The following is an 18078-nucleotide window of genomic DNA, read 5'->3' on the forward strand; positions in this document are numbered from 1 at the left end:
CAAGTTGCTGGAATTGCAGGCATATGCCCCCACACCTGGAAACTCCAAGGCCTAAACATGAATTTTTTAAATGAAATAACAAGCAAACCAAATTCTTAACACTGATCATCTCAGGCTAGAGACTAGGTAGCTTAATATGACTACTACTGCTGTAAAGGTTCTGAGAAGCCTAGCATATCTACTTCTGTGAGCCTCATCTTTTGTAAATTTCTGCATATGCCAGACACAATAGGCCCTCATTTCCTCCTGCTCTGGAGAAAAACTGGTCTAGGACAGGAACAGAGACTTCAGTAGCATGGAATTAAGTTCAAATTCCCAGCTTGGTTAACTTAGACGCTAAGTAGTCTAACCAATTTAGTAGGTGATTCAGTTTCCTTACCTGTAAAATGTGGATACTACCACCTACTTAATGGGATGGTAGAGAGGGCTAATGAAATAATGTCTATAAAGTACTTAGCTCAATGCCTGATCTACAGTAATTCCCTTTACTTCCCAATTATTTCCAAGATAAAAGTTAAGAGACATTCCCAGCCCTCAGGGGAACCTTAATATATGATACACTCTTTTTTCTTGACTGGTCTCTAAAGAAAGTAGATATATATTCCAAGATCCAAAGTTTGGGAGCTTGTTTTCCCTTCTTATGGGTTGCTTCTATATTTTTCCTAAATTAACTCTGATCATAGAACTTTTCCCTGGAAATTTTTCTCATCTACCCTGGGCTCTAAACACATGGCCTGCTGCCTTCTAGGAAAACAGATTTGGGGTATACCTGCTCTTCATGGCTTTTCCTTTGACTTTTTCCAGTTAACCATTTATTACCCTCAAATTTTCCATAGAGAGAGTTGGAGCAAAAAAATTCATTCATTTATTCCACAAACACGAATGACATCCCATCTATATGCCAACCACTAAATGTCATAGCACACAAATATACAGACCTCAAGCCCAACCAGTTAAGACTACCCTTTATCTGAACTCTTTGAATTTTTTTCCTAAAGTTCAGAATGCTAAATATACATTTGTATTTAACCAATATTTGAGCAGGGTGCAGTGGCACACACCTTTAATCACAGCCACTGGGGAGACTAAGGCAGGAAGATCACAAGTTCAAGGCAAGCCTCAGCAACTTATGGAGGTCCTAAGCAATTTAGCAAGACCTGTATCCAAAACAAACAAAAAACAGGACTAGAGATGTGGCTTAGTAGTTAAGCACCACTGGATTCAGTCCCCAGTACAAACAAAACAAAACAAAAAAACAAACAAAAAATACTTTTGTGGGGGCTGGGGATGTGGCTCAGCGGTAGAGTGCTTGCCTAGCATGTGTGAGGCCCTGGGTTCAATCCTCAGTACCACATATAAATAAATAAATTAAATAAAGATATTGAGTCCAACTACAACTAAAAAATAAATATTAAAAAATACTTTTGAAAGTTGGAAAACTAATGTCTGACTACAAAGGATTGATAATATCCTTTAGAGGCAGGTGTGGTAGTGCACATCTGTCATCCCCAGTGACTTGAGAAGCTTAGGCAGGAGGTTCACAAGTTTGAGGCCAACTTTGGCAACTTAGATGTTTCAAAATAAAAATTTTAAAAGGTTTGGGATATAGCTCAGTGGTAAAGTGACCTGAGTTCAACCCTTAGTACATCCCCCACAAATCTGTTTAATTGTGAAGATGAATATACATACCATGATCACATACTTAGAAAAGTATATGAGCTTTTCATAAGTAAAAATTTAAAATAAAAGAGAAACCCTACCATTTAGCATATAATTAAAGCATTTTAGACACCATAAACTACCAGTCTCAGGAGTAGCAGCAAATTTTTATTTTGGACCCAGACCACCCTATTCCCTTGAGATGACAACCACCACTACATCTGCATGCACATCATTCTTCTACATCTTCACCACTAACAACAGAAACTGGCTATAATGACTATTTTACTGATCTCCTAACATTTGACAACTCTACTCCAGATTTGTTTGGCATTATATAGCATGTAAGCTAGGTGAGAACAGCTAATAGATACGTGCACAAGAGAAATGAAAACATACATTAACATAAAGACTGTTATAAAAATATTCATAAACATTATTTATAATAGTACCCCCCCAAAAAAACACAAATGTCCATCAACTCCTGAAGAGACTAACAAAATATATATCCATACAACAGAACACTATTCAGCAATGAAAAGAAATGAAGTACTGATACATGCTACAACATGAATGAAACTCGAAAATGTTATGCTAAGTGGAAGAAGTCAGATATAAAAGACCACAAATCATATGATTCCATTTATATGAAATGGCAGAATAGAGAAATCTAAAAAGGTAGAAAATGAATTAGTGGTTACCTGACGCTAGTGATGGAAGTGGGGAATAACTGTAAATGGACAAGAGGGATTTTACTGGGATGATGAAAATATCCCAAAACTGGATTCCGGTGATGGTTACACAGTTCATAAAAAGCAATGAATTAAACAATTAAAATGGGTCAATCTTATGGATTATAAATTATATCTTAGTGAAGTTCTTGTAGCTATGAAAAAATTAAGTTGTATAAAAATGCATTTTTCTAAAATAAACCATCAACAGAATAATAACTAAAAGGTGTTTTCAAACAACCAATGGGCTGGGGCTGTAGCTCAGTGGCAGAGTGCTTGCCTCACATGTGTGAGGCACTGGGTTCAATCCTCAGCACCATATAAAAAATAAAATACAGGTGTGCCGTGCATCTACAACTACAAAAAAAAAAAAACTATAGAGAAAGGAAAAAAACAGTAGAGGGGGCAGAGATGAAAGTTAGATCTCTGAATCCATTTTGTATTTTGGGGGGATGTCTGGGGGTGGTAATCAGGGATTGAACTCAGAAGCACTCTGCCACTAAGCCACATCCCAGCCCTATTTTGTATTTTATTTAGAGACAGGGTCTCACTGAGTTGCTTAGCACCTTGCTTTTGCTGAGGCTGGCTTTCAACTCATGATCCTCCTGCCTCAGCCTCCTGAGCCACTGGGATTACAGTCATGCTCCACCACACCCGGCTGTATTCACATTTTTAAATTTCCCTTTGGAACAATGTAAATGATCTACATAGTGTAAATAAAACAAAAAGGAAAAAAGCAATCCCTAGAGACTGAAAGCAAATGAATATAACTGAACCTACTTGTTTACTGAATTGTTGGTTTAACAAAACAGAGAAATTATTTCAAATGACTTTAAAATATTTTAAGGACAAAAGAACTGCAAAGAATTGTAAACCTCTACGTACATATTGTTAATTGTAACACTGATATTCATGTTGATTATATACAATATTTATGATTGTGTGTGGATGGAAAGGGAATAATTACATTACTGTTGTTAAAATAAAGAATTTCAGTTTAGGGGGGAAAAGAATAATATAAATCAAAGAAGTTAAATACATCCCTGGAATCCTACATTTTAATCCGAAATATCACTATAAATTCATTATTTTTTAAAAAGAGATATATACAAGTATTCTCTAGCTCTGCACATACACATACACAAAAACCCAGAAACAATGAGCAGAACCTGGCAGCACTCAGATTGTGGTAAAAAAATAAGGAAATGGTTCCTTGGAGAAATTCAGAATTTCAGGCTTGAGACATGAAATACACAAAAAGAGTTTGGGACATCTCATCACACAAGAAATAAAGGAAATCAAAGAGTTATAAGGTCATGCCAAAAGATTCAGAATTAACTTGAAAAGCTCATACTGGACAAAGACACAGCTATTTGAGTATCAGGAAGAATGATAAATATTTGATTGGAACATATTGGGTCTGTTAAAAATCCCCGTGAGTTGTAGAGGCACTAAAAAAACAAAGTTCAAGGCTGTGGCTCATTGGGGAGCGCTCACCTAGCTTGTATGAGGCCTTGGGTTCGATCCTCAGCACCACATACAGATAAATAAATAAAGGTATTGTATCCATCTACAACTAAAAAGTATTTTTTAAAAAAAGATCAATACAGGGGCTGGGGATGTGGCTCAAGTGGTAGCGCGCTCGCCTCGCATGCGTGCGGCCCGGGTTCGATCCTCAGCACCACATACCAACAAAGATGTTGTGTCCGCTGAAAACTAAAAAATAAATAAATAAAAATAAAATTTAATTTAAAAAAAAAAAAGATCAATACAGAAACTTTCATTGGTTACCTTTGGAGAATCTTAGGGAGTCAACTAATTATTCTAAACACTAACTAGAAGGAAAGATAGATTCATTTGTTTTGGCTTTCCCATAGGAATTATCCCTCAGGGTAGCTGATGAGGTAAAGTTCTTCCTTACAGAAGTATTCCTACTAAATAATGAAAAAGGATTAACAGAATTTGTATATCACTGTTTTTCAACTTCTAATGAAATAATGGAGCTAGAAATGATGATCAGTAGCTACTAAAACTATTAGATGTATCATTAATAGGGAACATACGATGAATGGATCCGATTAATAACACCTGAACCTAGTTACCAATCTTAACATCCCCCCCCAAAAAAAAGACAAGAGATATTATATACATTCTGATATGCAACAATGAGCAACCTGACAGCACTCACAAAAGCACAACATACCACAGCCTTGCAAATAAATTTAACCTGGAAACTAGGAACTGGGGCTACAGTAAACCACCATTTTCTGGGAATTACAACACAGGAATGGATGGAGGGCGGTTTTAGGAGATATCTCACAGATCTTAATAAACCTTCTAAGACATAGACCTTATTTCTTTAACTCTGTAAGGGGGAAAAGGAGAAAAATATAACACAACAGATAAACTGTGTTCCGATTCTGATCCAAACCCAAAACTAATTTTTTTAAAGAGGCAATTAGGAATATCTGAATATTTGATAATTTTATGAAAGTATTAATTTTTAGGGTATGATATTGCTTAGATAAAGAGTCTGTTTCTTTCAGATACACACTAAAATATTTACAGATGAAATTATGTGAGGTCTGGGATTTTCTTCAAAATAACCAGCTGAGATTTGAGAAATGGATCAGGATTTAGATGAAATAATACTTAATTACTATGAGTTAATAATTATTGAGCTAGGTCAGTGATACATGGTAATTCTTTTTTTTTTTAAAGATAGAGTGAGAGAGAGAGGGATAGAGAGAGAGAGAGAGAGAGAGAGAGAGAGAGAGAGAGAGAATTTTAATATTTATTTTTTTTTTAGTTTTTGGCGGACACAACATCTTTGTTGGTATGTGGTGCTGAGGATCGAACCCGGGCCGCACGCATGCCAGGCCAGCGCGCTACCGCTTGAGCCACATCTCCAGCCCCCATGGTAATTCTTTGTAAAACTAATTCCTCCAGTTTTACGAATGTTTGAATTTTTTCATAGCCATTATTTTTCCTTGGTGGTGCTAGGGATTGACCCCAGGGACTGGAGCATGCTGGGCAAGCATTCTACCACAGAGATATACCATACCAGCCCCATAACAAAATTTTTAATGAGAGAGAGAAAAAAAATTTACTGATGGAGCTGTTTAGGAAAAAAAACACACCACTACTCCCACCTCTCTGCCACAGAAAAGTTGTAATTAACTGATTCAGCATTCATTCTATGGGCACTTAGTTGTCATCAGGGTTAACAGAAATACAGTGGATATCACCTCATGGGTAGGAGAATAACTTGGTTACTCACAGTGAGGGCAGGTTTATGGCCAATAAACAAACAAACAAAAAAAAAAAAACCTCCTCACACCAGGTGTGGTGACACACCCCTGAAACCCAGCAACTCAGGAGTCTGAGGCAGAAGGATGGAGTTTGAGGCCAGCCTTGGCAATTCAGTGAGACCCTATCTCAAAGTAAAAAAATTTTTAAAGTGTTGGCACCATAGCTCAGTGGTAGAGCATTCTGGGTTCATGCCCAGTATGGCCAAAAGAAAAAAAATTAATTTAAAAAACTCTCCTCTATTGATAAGAATTCCAAGGGAGTGGGATAACTGGGTCAAATGGTGGTTCCATTCCATACTTCAGTGACAGCCACATCAATGTTTATAGTAGCTCAATTCACAATAGCTAAACTATGAACCAACCTAGGTACCCTTTAACAGATGAATGGATAAAAAAATGTGTTATATATACACAATGAAATATTATTCAGTTTTAAAGAAGAATGAGATTGTGGCATTTGCCAATAAATGGATGCAGCTGAAGAAAATTATGCTTAATGAAATAAGCCAATCACAAAGAACTAAAGATGGAAGTAGAATGAAACAGACATTATTATTACTGTGTGTACATATGTGAATGCATGACCAATGTGATTCTGCAACCTGTGTACTCAGGTACAGATATGTCAAGGTCATTGTACTGTCTTGTGTAACTAATTAAAACAAGTTAAAAAAAAAAGAACTAAAGGTCGAATGTTTTCCTCTGATATGAGAATGCTAATTCACAATGGGGAGATGAGGTAGGGAGAAATAGATGTACCTTGGATTAGACAGAAGGAGTAAAAGGAGGGGAAGGGGTAAGGGAGAAGTAGAATGAAATGGACATTATTACCCTATGTGCATATATGATTACACCACCAGAGTAACTCTATATCATGTACAACCAGAAGAATGAGAAGTTATATTCTATTATGAATAATGTGTCAAAATGCATCCTAGTGTCATGTGTAACTAATTAGAACAACAACAACAAAGAATTCCAAGGGAGGGGGCTGGGGCAGTAGCTCAGTAGTAGAGCATTTGCCTGGCACATGTGAGACACTAGGTTCAACCCTCAGCACCACATAAAAATAAATAAAAAATAAATGTCTTTAAAATAAAAAGAAAGAAAAAGAAATGTCCTTTTGAAAAAGAAAGAAAAAAAAAAGAATTCCAAGAGAGTGCCAGGTATGGTGGCACATGCATATAATTCTAGCAACTTGGGAGGCTGAGGCAGGATTGCAAGTTTGAGGCTAGCCTGGGCAACTTAGCAAGTCCCTGCAAATAAATAAATAGACAGACAGACAGACGGACGGACGGACTGTGGATGTAGCTCAGCAAAATGCCCTTTGATTTAATCCCAGTAGCAAACAAACAAACAGAAAAGAAATCCAAGGGGGTAACTCTAGTCCTCCATGAAAGCCCAATAAAATTTGTGTTCCCATCCTGCCAGGGCACATTCACCAACTTCATCTTCCTGGTTCTGCATATACGTAAAGCCTGCCTGAAGACACCCTGTGATTCCATAAAAATACATTCACACATTCCTAACCCTAACCATGCTGAAGAGTGATAGCACTGGCTCCAAACCAGAACCCCAAGAAACAAAACTGTTCTCAGAATTTTCTTTAGCGTCTTAGGGATTGAGACACCTGCTGTTCTGCCTTCAACCAGAAGGTGGCAGTAACTCTCTAAATAGGGGGTCACATTGGCCTCACTGTTGGGAGTCAGTACCTTAAATTATTCACTAGCCTTTTCCCAACTACTGAAGGAGTGCTCCCTTTAATCCATCACCTTAGTGTGTAGCAATTGGGGTATTGGAGAACTTTCTGAGAAATTACTTTGATTAGTCAGGCTTAGAGTAACTTAAAAGAAGTCTGTTTATAAAAATAGTGATGTTCTTTAAAAAACAAAAAACAAAAAAACAACTGAGCTTTCTTTTCCAGCAGCAACTCAGACTTTAAAAGGATTTCTCATTTTAGGATGGAAGAGCAACAGGAAGGCCAAATGACCACTGTTTGTGGATGTACTATGAGGCTGTGCTTACAAGCACATATACAAACCTAGCTACTAAGGTGCTACATTTAACCAGATTTGTTCAAAGATCATTAGAGATAATGAAAAGTCTATATCCAAGCAGGATTAGGCACCTCTGTGCCACTTCTCTAAAGTATCAAGGGGCTGGGGCTGTAGCTTAGTGGCAGAGTGCTTGCCTAGCATACATGAGGCACTGGGTTCGATCCTCAGCACCACATAAAAATAAAGGCATTCTGTCCATCTACAACTACAAAAAAATAAATAAATAAAGTATAAAACCAACATCTCTCCCCACCTCATACTCTGAATCCCTTAATTTTTTTTTTTTTACACTTAGCTGAACAAATAGACTTCTAATAATCAGACTGCCAAGGATAGGCCAAACCATAAATTGGTGAAAAATTCCTCCACGTCATCATGCAAATAATTAGAAAATTCTAGGGTAAAGCTTGTCTCCAAGCCAATCTTAATTCTCCTTCCAACTCCTACCCACAGAGAAGGACACCTCCATTCTGCCTCAGAAGGTAGTGCAACTTTCTAGGCTGTGTCCAAACCAAGCAACAGGAACCCCAAACTTCACAAACTCTACCTGGAAGTGCAAAATAATGGTCCAGATCAGGCCCAGAGTCAGTTTGGGATTGCCATCTGTGATGTCATCATTGCGAATATTCACTAGTTTCACCTGAAAAAGAAAGAAAAGTCAGTCTCAGAGCTGAGACTTTTTGATTTTATTTTTACATATTTTCATTATTGACATATAGTTAATTTATTTTTTGGTACAAGATTCTATGAGTTAACACATATGCAGATTCATGTAACCACTACACAAAACAGTTCTATTATGCCTCCCAAAAGTCCCTTGTGCTGCCCCTGCTTTGTAGTTAAACCCTGTTGTACTCCTAAAGTATTCCATTGTATAGACATACTATCATGTGCTTATTCATCCACTGAAGGACTATGGGTTGTTTCCAGTTTGGGGTAATTATGAATAAAGCTCCAACATTCACATACAAGATTTTGTGGGAACATATGGTTTCATTTCTGTAAGGCAAGTTCCGGGGAGTAGGAATACTGGGTCATATGGTATATATTTAGCTTATTTTTTGGTGGGGAGAGGGGGTGTACTGGGGATTGAACTCGGGAGCACTCGACCACTAAGCCACATCCCCAGCCCTATTTTGTATTTTATTTAGAGACAGTGCTGCACTTTTGCTAAGGTTGGCTTTGAACTCGAGATCCACCTGCCTCAGCCTCCCAAACTGCTGGGATTACAGGCATGTGCCACCGCACCCCACACTAATCAATTCTTCTTACTTTGTCCATTAAGGCCCCTCAGGACTCCTCTAACCCCACACATAGACATTTCAAAGCTGCTTCTGCTAGTGCCCTAAATGCTTCAGCAACCTCCATTTCTACTACTTTTAATTTATTATTTTCAACAAATACTTTATTAAATGTCAATTAGGGACTATTCATTATGATGAATGCTAAAATTACAATGTTCAATAAAATCATGTTTCCTGCCCTCACAAAGTTCATTGGGAGAGAGAAATAACAATAAAGTGATAAATGTTATTTTAGAAATTACTGTGGAAGCATGCAGAAAGGCAATTTCCCAAATTAAGAAGAACTGCTGGTAAGTCTAACAAAAATGAGTTGACTCCAAAAATATGCAAACTATTTAATGTCATGTTGACCCTTGCTGTTGCTTGGCAACCCCAGCTTTACCAAAAAAATCTCTTACATACAGCTTACTCTAAGGAGATGAATCCTCTGGCTCCCTCATTCACCTTTCTCCCCACCACAAGCCATCTCTGTATTTTCATCCCTTTTTCTGTCCTCCCTACATCTAAGAACAAGAGTCACTTTTCTTTTCTTTCCAATGTTAATCACGCCTTACAGCTGTTCTGGTTCTCATCCCTCAATTTCTGAACTTGGTTCCATCAATTAGGAAACAATGGGAGGAAGGAAGGTATGCAGAACCCAGCATGGACAGGGGAGATGCACTAGCCCACATGTCAGGAGAACTACCAATTAAAGTCTGCTCTAAATGGTATGGTTTGGGGCAGGTCATTCAGCTGTCCAGATCTCAATCTCATTATCTATTACATGAATAAACTGACAAGTAGATCTATAAGGTACCCCTACAGCTAATATTCTATGACTTCATCTCTTCACCTTCATTTTCAATCTTATGCTCTTCACTGGCTTCTCCTCTTATATCTCAAAGTATGTTGTCTTCCTTTTCTAGGAAAGGAAAAAAACTTCTTTGTCCCTCCTAGGTATGCTATAATTTTGTACTTTATTAAAACCATTTTTTTAAGCCACCACTGAGTAACAGCCAAGACTTTATCTCAGGCCTGATGTAGCATTCAGGCCGTTCCCTTGTTCTATTTTCATGACAATGTAGTATTTTGTGATGCTACACATTTTTTCCCATCTTCTTTGCTGGGTTGAGTTTCATCTTCATTTTGAGGCCCAATTATGGTGGGCCCACAGGGTTCCATCTTTAGTATTCTTGTTCACGAACACTGTCCCTCTCAAGAAGGTCACAAGTTTTATATAACGATTTCTGAATAATTTATTCAACCACAATAAAATTGCTAATCTGCAAGTTAAGACTCAGAATTGGCTCAGTCAGATTTGTCATTTTTACTAGTGGCATGCAAACATTCTTAATTCAGATACAATGTCAACTTTCCCCAGCAGAATAGGAAAAGCATGAGATGGTCTTACCTGTCGCTGCTTTAGGAAGTCCAGGGCAATCTGCACATTTTGTAGCCTGTGAAAACGCATCCTGCCCTTCTCCCGGGGCTGCAAATAAAGAAAAGGGATGTTAATTTTACCAATTTACCTACACATACTCCTTTCTCTTTCATTTCAAGGAATAAAAGATCACTCAAGAATTCCTCATGGCTGAAGCCAGGTGTGGGAGGATTACATTAAAGCACCCTTAAAAGCAGAACCTGTGTGTGTTTCACCAGGCTTTATGTGCCCCAACCCCACTCCAAATGCATTGTGCACCACTATGCACCTCACAAACACACAATCCTATTTGACCACTAATGCTGAATCAGTGCTGCAGCTTCTCTATAGGTTCTTCCATGGTCATATATGCCACAGCTTGACACTGTATGTGAAGTTAATGGGAACAAAGACTGTAGCTCTGTGGCTCCCAAAATCACAGTTAAACCCTGAAGGGAAAAGACAGAAGGCCTAACTGCATACTGCACAGTAGTGGATGGAGCCAACCTTACTACAAACCTGGCCAAAGGAGCTTGACTGGAGTGAGTCAATGTCTTAACTATAAGCAATGAGGCATTATACATCCTCAAAAAAAACGTTTTTTAAAAAATTCAAAATAGGGGCTGGGGATGTGGCTCAAGCCATAGCACACTTGCCTGGCATGCGTGGGGCGCTGGGTTCGATCCTCAGCACTACATAAAAATAAAATAAAGATGTTGTGTCCACCGAAAACTAAAAAATAAATATTAAAAAATTCTCTCTCTCTCTTAAAAAAAAATTCAAAATAGGAGACAAAAATCAGGATGTAACCAATTTCCCAGAGTGATGGGTCTCACTGGAGGGAAACCACTCTTCACTCCAGCATGAAATAACCAGAACAAATAAAATCTTGATGGTGAGGGTTATTCCACATAATTAACCCAAAGAAAGTTATTTTCTGTACTCAATCTTATATGTCATACAGCCCAGGGAGAGAAGTCCTCTCCACCTGGTACCTCTGGATCAATTATTACCTATGGACAGTAAATAAATAAAGTCTGTTTGCCAATGAGTAGTGCAGGAATGGCTATCTGCCAATGAACATTTTATTTTGCTCTCTTCCCAATGTTGCTTTTATTTTACTAAAAGTAGGATTAAAAATTACTAGGTAATTCCTAGTTCATCTGTAAATATCAAATTGGTATTAATTAAAGGCTGAAAAAAATATAAGATGGCTCTTGCTGAGTATCTGCCTAGAGGGAATGTTGCCCCAGGTTTCCTTTTGCAAAAAGGGAAGATAAAGATTGAAGTATCTCTCTAGGCACCCTCCAACACTTCCAAGCAACATTCCCCAAATAGCATAACCTACAGAGATGCAGAGGCCTCTCTGGGCAATAGAATAACTTATTAAGTCAAAGGTTTAAGAAACACCTTTTTAGCAAGAACCTTTTCTTAGTCACTTCAGCTAAACTAATTATGCAGACAGCTTAAAACATGACAGACATTGCAAAACAAGATTCTGAGGAATGGGAAAGAGAGATAAATGAAGTCAAAATATGACTTTTAAGAGGACAGGGAACTGGGATATTGTCTAATCCCTATTTCTAGAGAAAGATTATGGGTTATTATTTGGGATCTATGAGGAAAAAAAAAACCTTCTCCTACACATTCTAATCTTGACTTCTAATGTATCTTCCACTCAAAACAAGTAGTCTCAGAACATGCAAGTTAAATCTCTGTCCTCTACAGCAACTAAGATATTATTGACCAAGGCCAGAATATGTCCATGCAGTGAGTTTGCAAACAACAGGCTGTTTTGAAAACAAATGGAATGGTGTATGGTGAGAACCTAGAGGCCAGAGAGGTGGAAAGACAGTACCAGTTAGTCTAGACTGGAGCTGAGAGCAATTAATTAACTGTCATGCTGTCAACTAAACTTTTCACAATTTGGACTGCAATGTGTATTCAGACAACACAGGCCATCAGAAAGCTATGGGTCTCCAGGTCACAGAGGGACTTGACACCTGCAAACACCAGGATTCTTTTTGTGCCAACCATTCTCAGCTAAGCAAAACAATTCCCACTCCAGGATCACCTAACAGTGGCAAGAGGCATAATTAGTTTCAGCCACTTTCTTTGGGATCCAAATTCCCAAGTGGAAAGAGAAGGCAGCAAGTGGTGACTGAGCTATTTGGAGACCTAGAGAACCTCAGACTCTCTGATGGCCCTGCAGTGCCAGCAGTGCCAGCTGGGATGCTAGCACCCCCAGGAGGACCTACTACATCATCATCATCTTCCTCCTCCTGCTCCTCGCTGTTTGTATGGCGCCAGGAGGGCATGCTCACCAGACGGAGGGTCTTCAGCCCTGCTGGCTCCTTTGACCACCAACCAAGGCAAAGACACACAAAGGAACAGGAAATTCACAACACAAAGATGAAATGGAAATAAACGCAACATTTAAAAAAAAAAGGTAAAAATAAATTAAAAAAAAAATACCCTCCCCCACCATCAAAAGAGATACAAAACCAAATCAAGATCAGAGCTGGTACACCAAACATTCCTTAAGTTAAAACACATCTTCAATTCTCCATTGTCATCTACTCTCTCAATAAGGGAGAAAGAAACAATGAGAATTACAGTGAAAGAGATATCTGGATGGGTTTTGGTGAAAAGATGATATCTAATGAATATCCACAAATAATTGTAAATTTTCAAAGATTAGGAAAAGAAATTAGATTGGAGTTTTTTAATCTGTTTTGTAAGCAATGCTACCAAAGGGGACCACTTCCCAATAAAATCCACTATAAATTCATCAAATATACCAGCCTATTGTCCAAAATTTAATTTTAAGTGAAGAATAAAGTCCATCACAGTGTAAATGAAATTTTGATTACTAATTAGACTTGCAAATGAGGGCCAAAAGAGAACCAGAATTACATGTGCAAACTATGCCAATAAAAGCCTCTATCAATTTTGGCCACTAAAAATATAAAATTGGGGTGGGGTGTAGCCCTATGGTACAGCACTTGCCTAGCATGAACGAGGTCCTGAATTCAATCCTCAATACTTCAATAAATAGATAAATTGATAAACAATAATTTAAAAAATGCAATACAGGCAAAAAAAAAAAAAAAAAAAGGAAACCAAAACAAAAGACCAAGGGAAGCCAAGCCCCAATCCTAGAAGGAGCTAAATATCACTGAAGCAGTAAAATCTAATGTGCCAAAGTCTATTCTTTAAACATAACAATGACTAAGAAATCACCAAAGACAGTGAATGGGTGAGATTCACAGACTACTAGAACTGGGCACTCTTCGGTTCTCTTTACCAACAGATGTTTCCAATATTCAACCCTGGGCTTATCCAAATAAAAACTGCATTGTCTATGACACTAGAAAAAGAATGTGAGCCACCTGGGAGCACTTGCTTCCATTAGGCCCAAATATATGAAACAATGAGCCCACAAGTGAGTTATTCTGAGCCCTCAAAAATAAAGCAAGTGTAAGAATGATCAGCAGTCAGGATCTGCCTTCACACAGGAAGGTGTTTCCCACAAGCTATATTTAAAACAGTTTGGGAGAAGGCAGCCATATTTAATTATCCAAGAAGCCCAAACGAGCTGCTCTCCAGGGCTATGCTCAGACATCAACTTCAGCACCTCTCCCTATCTGTGAGACTCAATGAATCATCCAAGGGAGAAAGTGAGATAAACTGGAAAAAAAAAAAAAAAAAAAAAAACTCCAAACACCTGGGCCACTGCCCAGCCCTCAACAAGAAAGGAGAAGCTCACCAGTTTGATGCCTGAGAGTACCTCCAACAGAGAAATCAGGTTATGGCCATCCCGAAGGTCCTCATACAAATCATTGATGTGCTTGCGGACCTGTGAAAGAAAGTGAACAGACTGACTGTTATTTGATCTGGAATCATTTTATTATCCACCTCAGAATCTCTGGTTCTAGGTAAATACAAATTAAAAATTTTGAAACTGGAAGCAAAAATAAAACTCAGAATTCTCAGTTGAGGTAAAATACATATGAAATGCTACCAAAGATGTGTATGTGTGTTTTAAATTGAAGCCAAAATTATTACGTACACTAAGCAACATTGAAAAGTATTCTACAAAGTATGGATAAAGAAATGGGAAGTCGAGCTGGGGTTGTGGCTCAGCTGTAGAGCGCTTGCCTAGCATGTTCAGGGCCCTAGGTTCAATCCTCAGCACCATATAAAAATAAAATAAAGATATTGTGTCCATCTACAATGAAAAAATAAAATATTAAAAAAAAAAGAAATGGGAAGTCTTAATTATCCACAAATATCTCAGGAATTATTATGGGTCAAAATGTAATCAGATGGCTAATGAAGGACAGATGAGTCCAGTTGGTGTCAGGAAAATCTTTCCAAGTGCTGGAAAAGAAAGTAAATGCTAGGTCCAATGTTTCATGGGATGTACCTCAAATTTAACCCCTCTCTTACTAAATGCTTCTAATAGTGAATTTGGGAATTATTTTCCTTGTAGGAAAATTTAATTACAATTTTATAACTAAGACTATAGAAAAACAGATCTCACTTTGGAGAAAGGTGTGGCTGTTTTATTTTAAACATAATTTAAATGTAAGTTTATAGATTTAATTTTTAATAAATATTTTATGTGTTAACTATCCCACACATCTGTAAGGTATTATTATTATTATTATTATTATTATTATTATTATTATTATTATGCCTATTTTAGACATGAAGAAACAAGATACAAAAAAGTTAAATAACTTTCCCAAGGTCACCAAGTGGGAAAACTGGCCTCAGTTTAGGTTCTCTGATTTTAGAGTCTTTGCCATTAACTACTACGCTTTATGATCAGCCACAATCAAGTTTTACTTATTGAATTCACACTACTGCCTTGTGAAATTCATTTATTACCCCATTTTGCAGAATAAACTGAAGAAGCTGGGCTCTGAGAATCTTGGTCATTAAGCTGTAAGCTAAGTAAGACTTGATTCTTTACAAGTCTAGCAACAACTCACCAAGTGATGCTCACAATACAGAATCACAGGACTAGTGAAAATGGGATGAATATACTTTTTAACATAAGTAATTTTCTAGACAATAGAAAAGGCTACTTTCAGAAGTAATGGATTTCTAGTTACTATAATTTTTCAAGCACAGGCTGGGATTTGGGATTTTACATTTCAATGGAAAACTATAGTTCTTTCTTCTGTTTTGGTGGCACTAGGGCTTGAACTCAGGAAACTGCAAATACTATTCCTCTGAGCTACCTTCCTAGCCTGTTTTATTTTTAATTTTGAGACAGGGTCTCACTAGGCTGCAGAGGATGGCTTCAAGATTGCAATCCTCCTGCCTCAGCCTCCTAAGTAGCTGGGATTACAGGCATGCACCACTATATCCCACTAATTACTTCCCAATTATGATATTCAATGTAGCACTCAAGCAGAATAGGAATTGGAAAAAACAAAGGCTGGAAAATCTGGGAAAACTTCCTGGATGAGATGGAACTTAGAGGATTAGCCAATATTTTGGTAAAAAGATGGAAAAATACACAAGACTAGGTAGAAAAGTGGAAATACATAGTATGTGTTGTGTGTAAAGGAAGAAGAAGGTCACAGGTAGATTATTCAGCTGGAGAAAATAGTTCATGATGAATTGAATCATAGTTTTCAAATAGTGAAAGAATGTTGTATTAGCTCTAGACATGAACACTGTTAAGTTTAACCTGCAATATAACACTTTCTCCATCACTTTCTTAAGTCTAGACAATGAACTAGACTAGATACCTAGCTCAGCTTTCAGCATTTGCTGATTTCCATGGTATAAATACTCCCATCACAACCAATTTCAAGGTAAGACATTGAGAAGAAATGTATGGTAGCACACCTTTATATACTATTTCTATCACAGAGATACAATAGACATAATTAATCTCAAGAGCATAGAAAACAGAAAAAACAATGTGCAGTAAAATAATTATGAAGTGAAGAGCTTTGAGCATTTATTACTTTTATTTTAAACATAATTTAAATGTAAGTTTATAGATTTAATTTTAATAATGGCTGTGTTTAGCAACCAACTTACAAAATTGCTAAAAATTTAATATTTGGCTCAAAGTTTTCAATATCCTCCCTCAATTGGGTTCAATGTTTCAAGCTTTCAGTGTAGAACAAGTATAGTGCATCACTAACAGAAATAAGCAGTCATGAGGGTTGAAAGGAGAGCTGATTTGAGAAGTTCAATTTCAAATATGTGGAATTCAAAATGACAGTGAAGGAGCTAAAAATGGAAATGTTATTTTTTCTTTTTATTTTTTTATAGTTGCAAATGAACAGCATGTCTTTATTTTATTTTTTTTATGGGGTGCTGAGGATCGAACCCAGTGCCTCACACATGCTAGGCAAGTGCTCTGCCATTGAGCTACAGCCCCAGCCCTGGAAATATTCTTGAAGCAGCTAGAAATACCCAGAATTCAATCTGAGTCAATAAGTTTAGAGTCATATGCACAGAGGGCTAGCTACAGTTGGGAAATGTTGGGTTTTCTGGGTTAGGGTCAAGAAAGAAGAGCATAGCACTAAGGAATGAGCCCTAGGGAATACACAGAATTAGAAGGTAGGAGATGGAAAAGCAATCAACAAAGGGAGGGAGGTGGACAACAGGAGCAGGGAAGGAGGTAGAAGGAAAAATGTAATCAAGGCATGGATGACTGGCAGTACTAAATGCAAAAGCAGAGGTCAAAGAGGATGAAGACTGGGGCTGGGGAAGTGGCCCAAGCGGTAGCGCGCTCGCCTGGCATGCGTGCGGCCCGGGTTCGATCCTCACAGCACCACATACCAACAAAGATGTTGTGTCCGCTGAGAACTAAAAAATAAATATTAAAAATTCTCTCTCCTCTCTCACTCTCTCTTTAAAAAAATAAATAAATAAAAATAAAAAATAAATATTAAAAAAATTTCTCTCTCTCTCTCTCTCTCTCTCTCTCTCCTCTCTCACTTTCTCTAAAAAAAAAAAAGAGGATGAAGACTAAGAAGTGATTGTTTAATGTTCCCACAAATAAGTAAGAAAGTTTCCTTTTGTCATGTTAATGCACATATAAATATATGACAGGGAACTTCATCTCAATGCAAAAATAGAAAGAATAGACTCTACTATCATGTGTAACCCAAAAGAAAAAAATCAAATATAAATTAATAGATGAGCAAGACAGTCTGGTACAGCAGAAGGAGAATGGGAAAGGGGAAGGAGATTGGGGGGTGTATCATGAAAGGAAATCAAATTCCATGCATGTATGAATTCATTGGGATGAACCCAACTACTATATATAACTGTAAAACTCTAACTTTTAAAAAACTTTCCTTTTTTATGAAAATAAGAGAATGGTACAATGGAAATAATTTTATAAATAAATGAGTGATAGGTTCTAAAAAGTGAGAAAATATTAAATGCTTGATATTAAAGGTTAAGAAGAGAAGAGACAACTAAGTCAAATAAGGAATTTTTTTTAAACAAATTTCACCATCCTTGTTAGGTATTATTGCAATAAACAACATACACATATACCTGAAGCCATGAATTGTACAATCTTGTTTCTTTTCATTACTCAAGGGAACCAGTACACTATGTGATATATGTGAT

The 18078-nt window shown here is 37.3% G+C and overlaps 1 protein-coding gene across 17 annotated transcripts in view; it reads right to left on the reverse strand.

The window, feature by feature from the left end:
- MACF1 (microtubule actin crosslinking factor 1) overlaps window positions 1–18078 on the reverse strand; it is a gene marked incomplete at its 5' end in the record, with an annotated part of 350743 nt that overhangs the window by 196511 nt on the left and 136154 nt on the right. For 13 of the 17 annotated variants that reach the window (XR_014023452.1, XR_014023453.1, XM_081305391.1 and 10 more), the window contains 4 exons: window positions 8306–8398; window positions 10453–10530; window positions 12720–12815; window positions 14231–14320. Coding sequence is in view for 15 of the 17 variants with exons in the window: in XM_081305391.1 (XP_081161517.1) it covers window positions 8306–8398; window positions 10453–10530; window positions 12720–12815; window positions 14231–14320 (357 nt within the window). The remainder of the gene's footprint in view (window positions 1–8305; window positions 8399–10452; window positions 10531–12719; window positions 12816–14230; window positions 14321–18078) is intronic. The other 4 variants (XM_081305387.1, XM_081305386.1, XM_081305394.1 and 1 more) reach the window with 1 other exon arrangement.

The sequence above is a fragment of the Spermophilus citellus genome, assembly GCF_964194105.1.
Source record: "Spermophilus citellus genome assembly, chromosome: 9".
Lineage (NCBI taxonomy): Eukaryota > Metazoa > Chordata > Mammalia > Rodentia > Sciuridae > Spermophilus > Spermophilus citellus.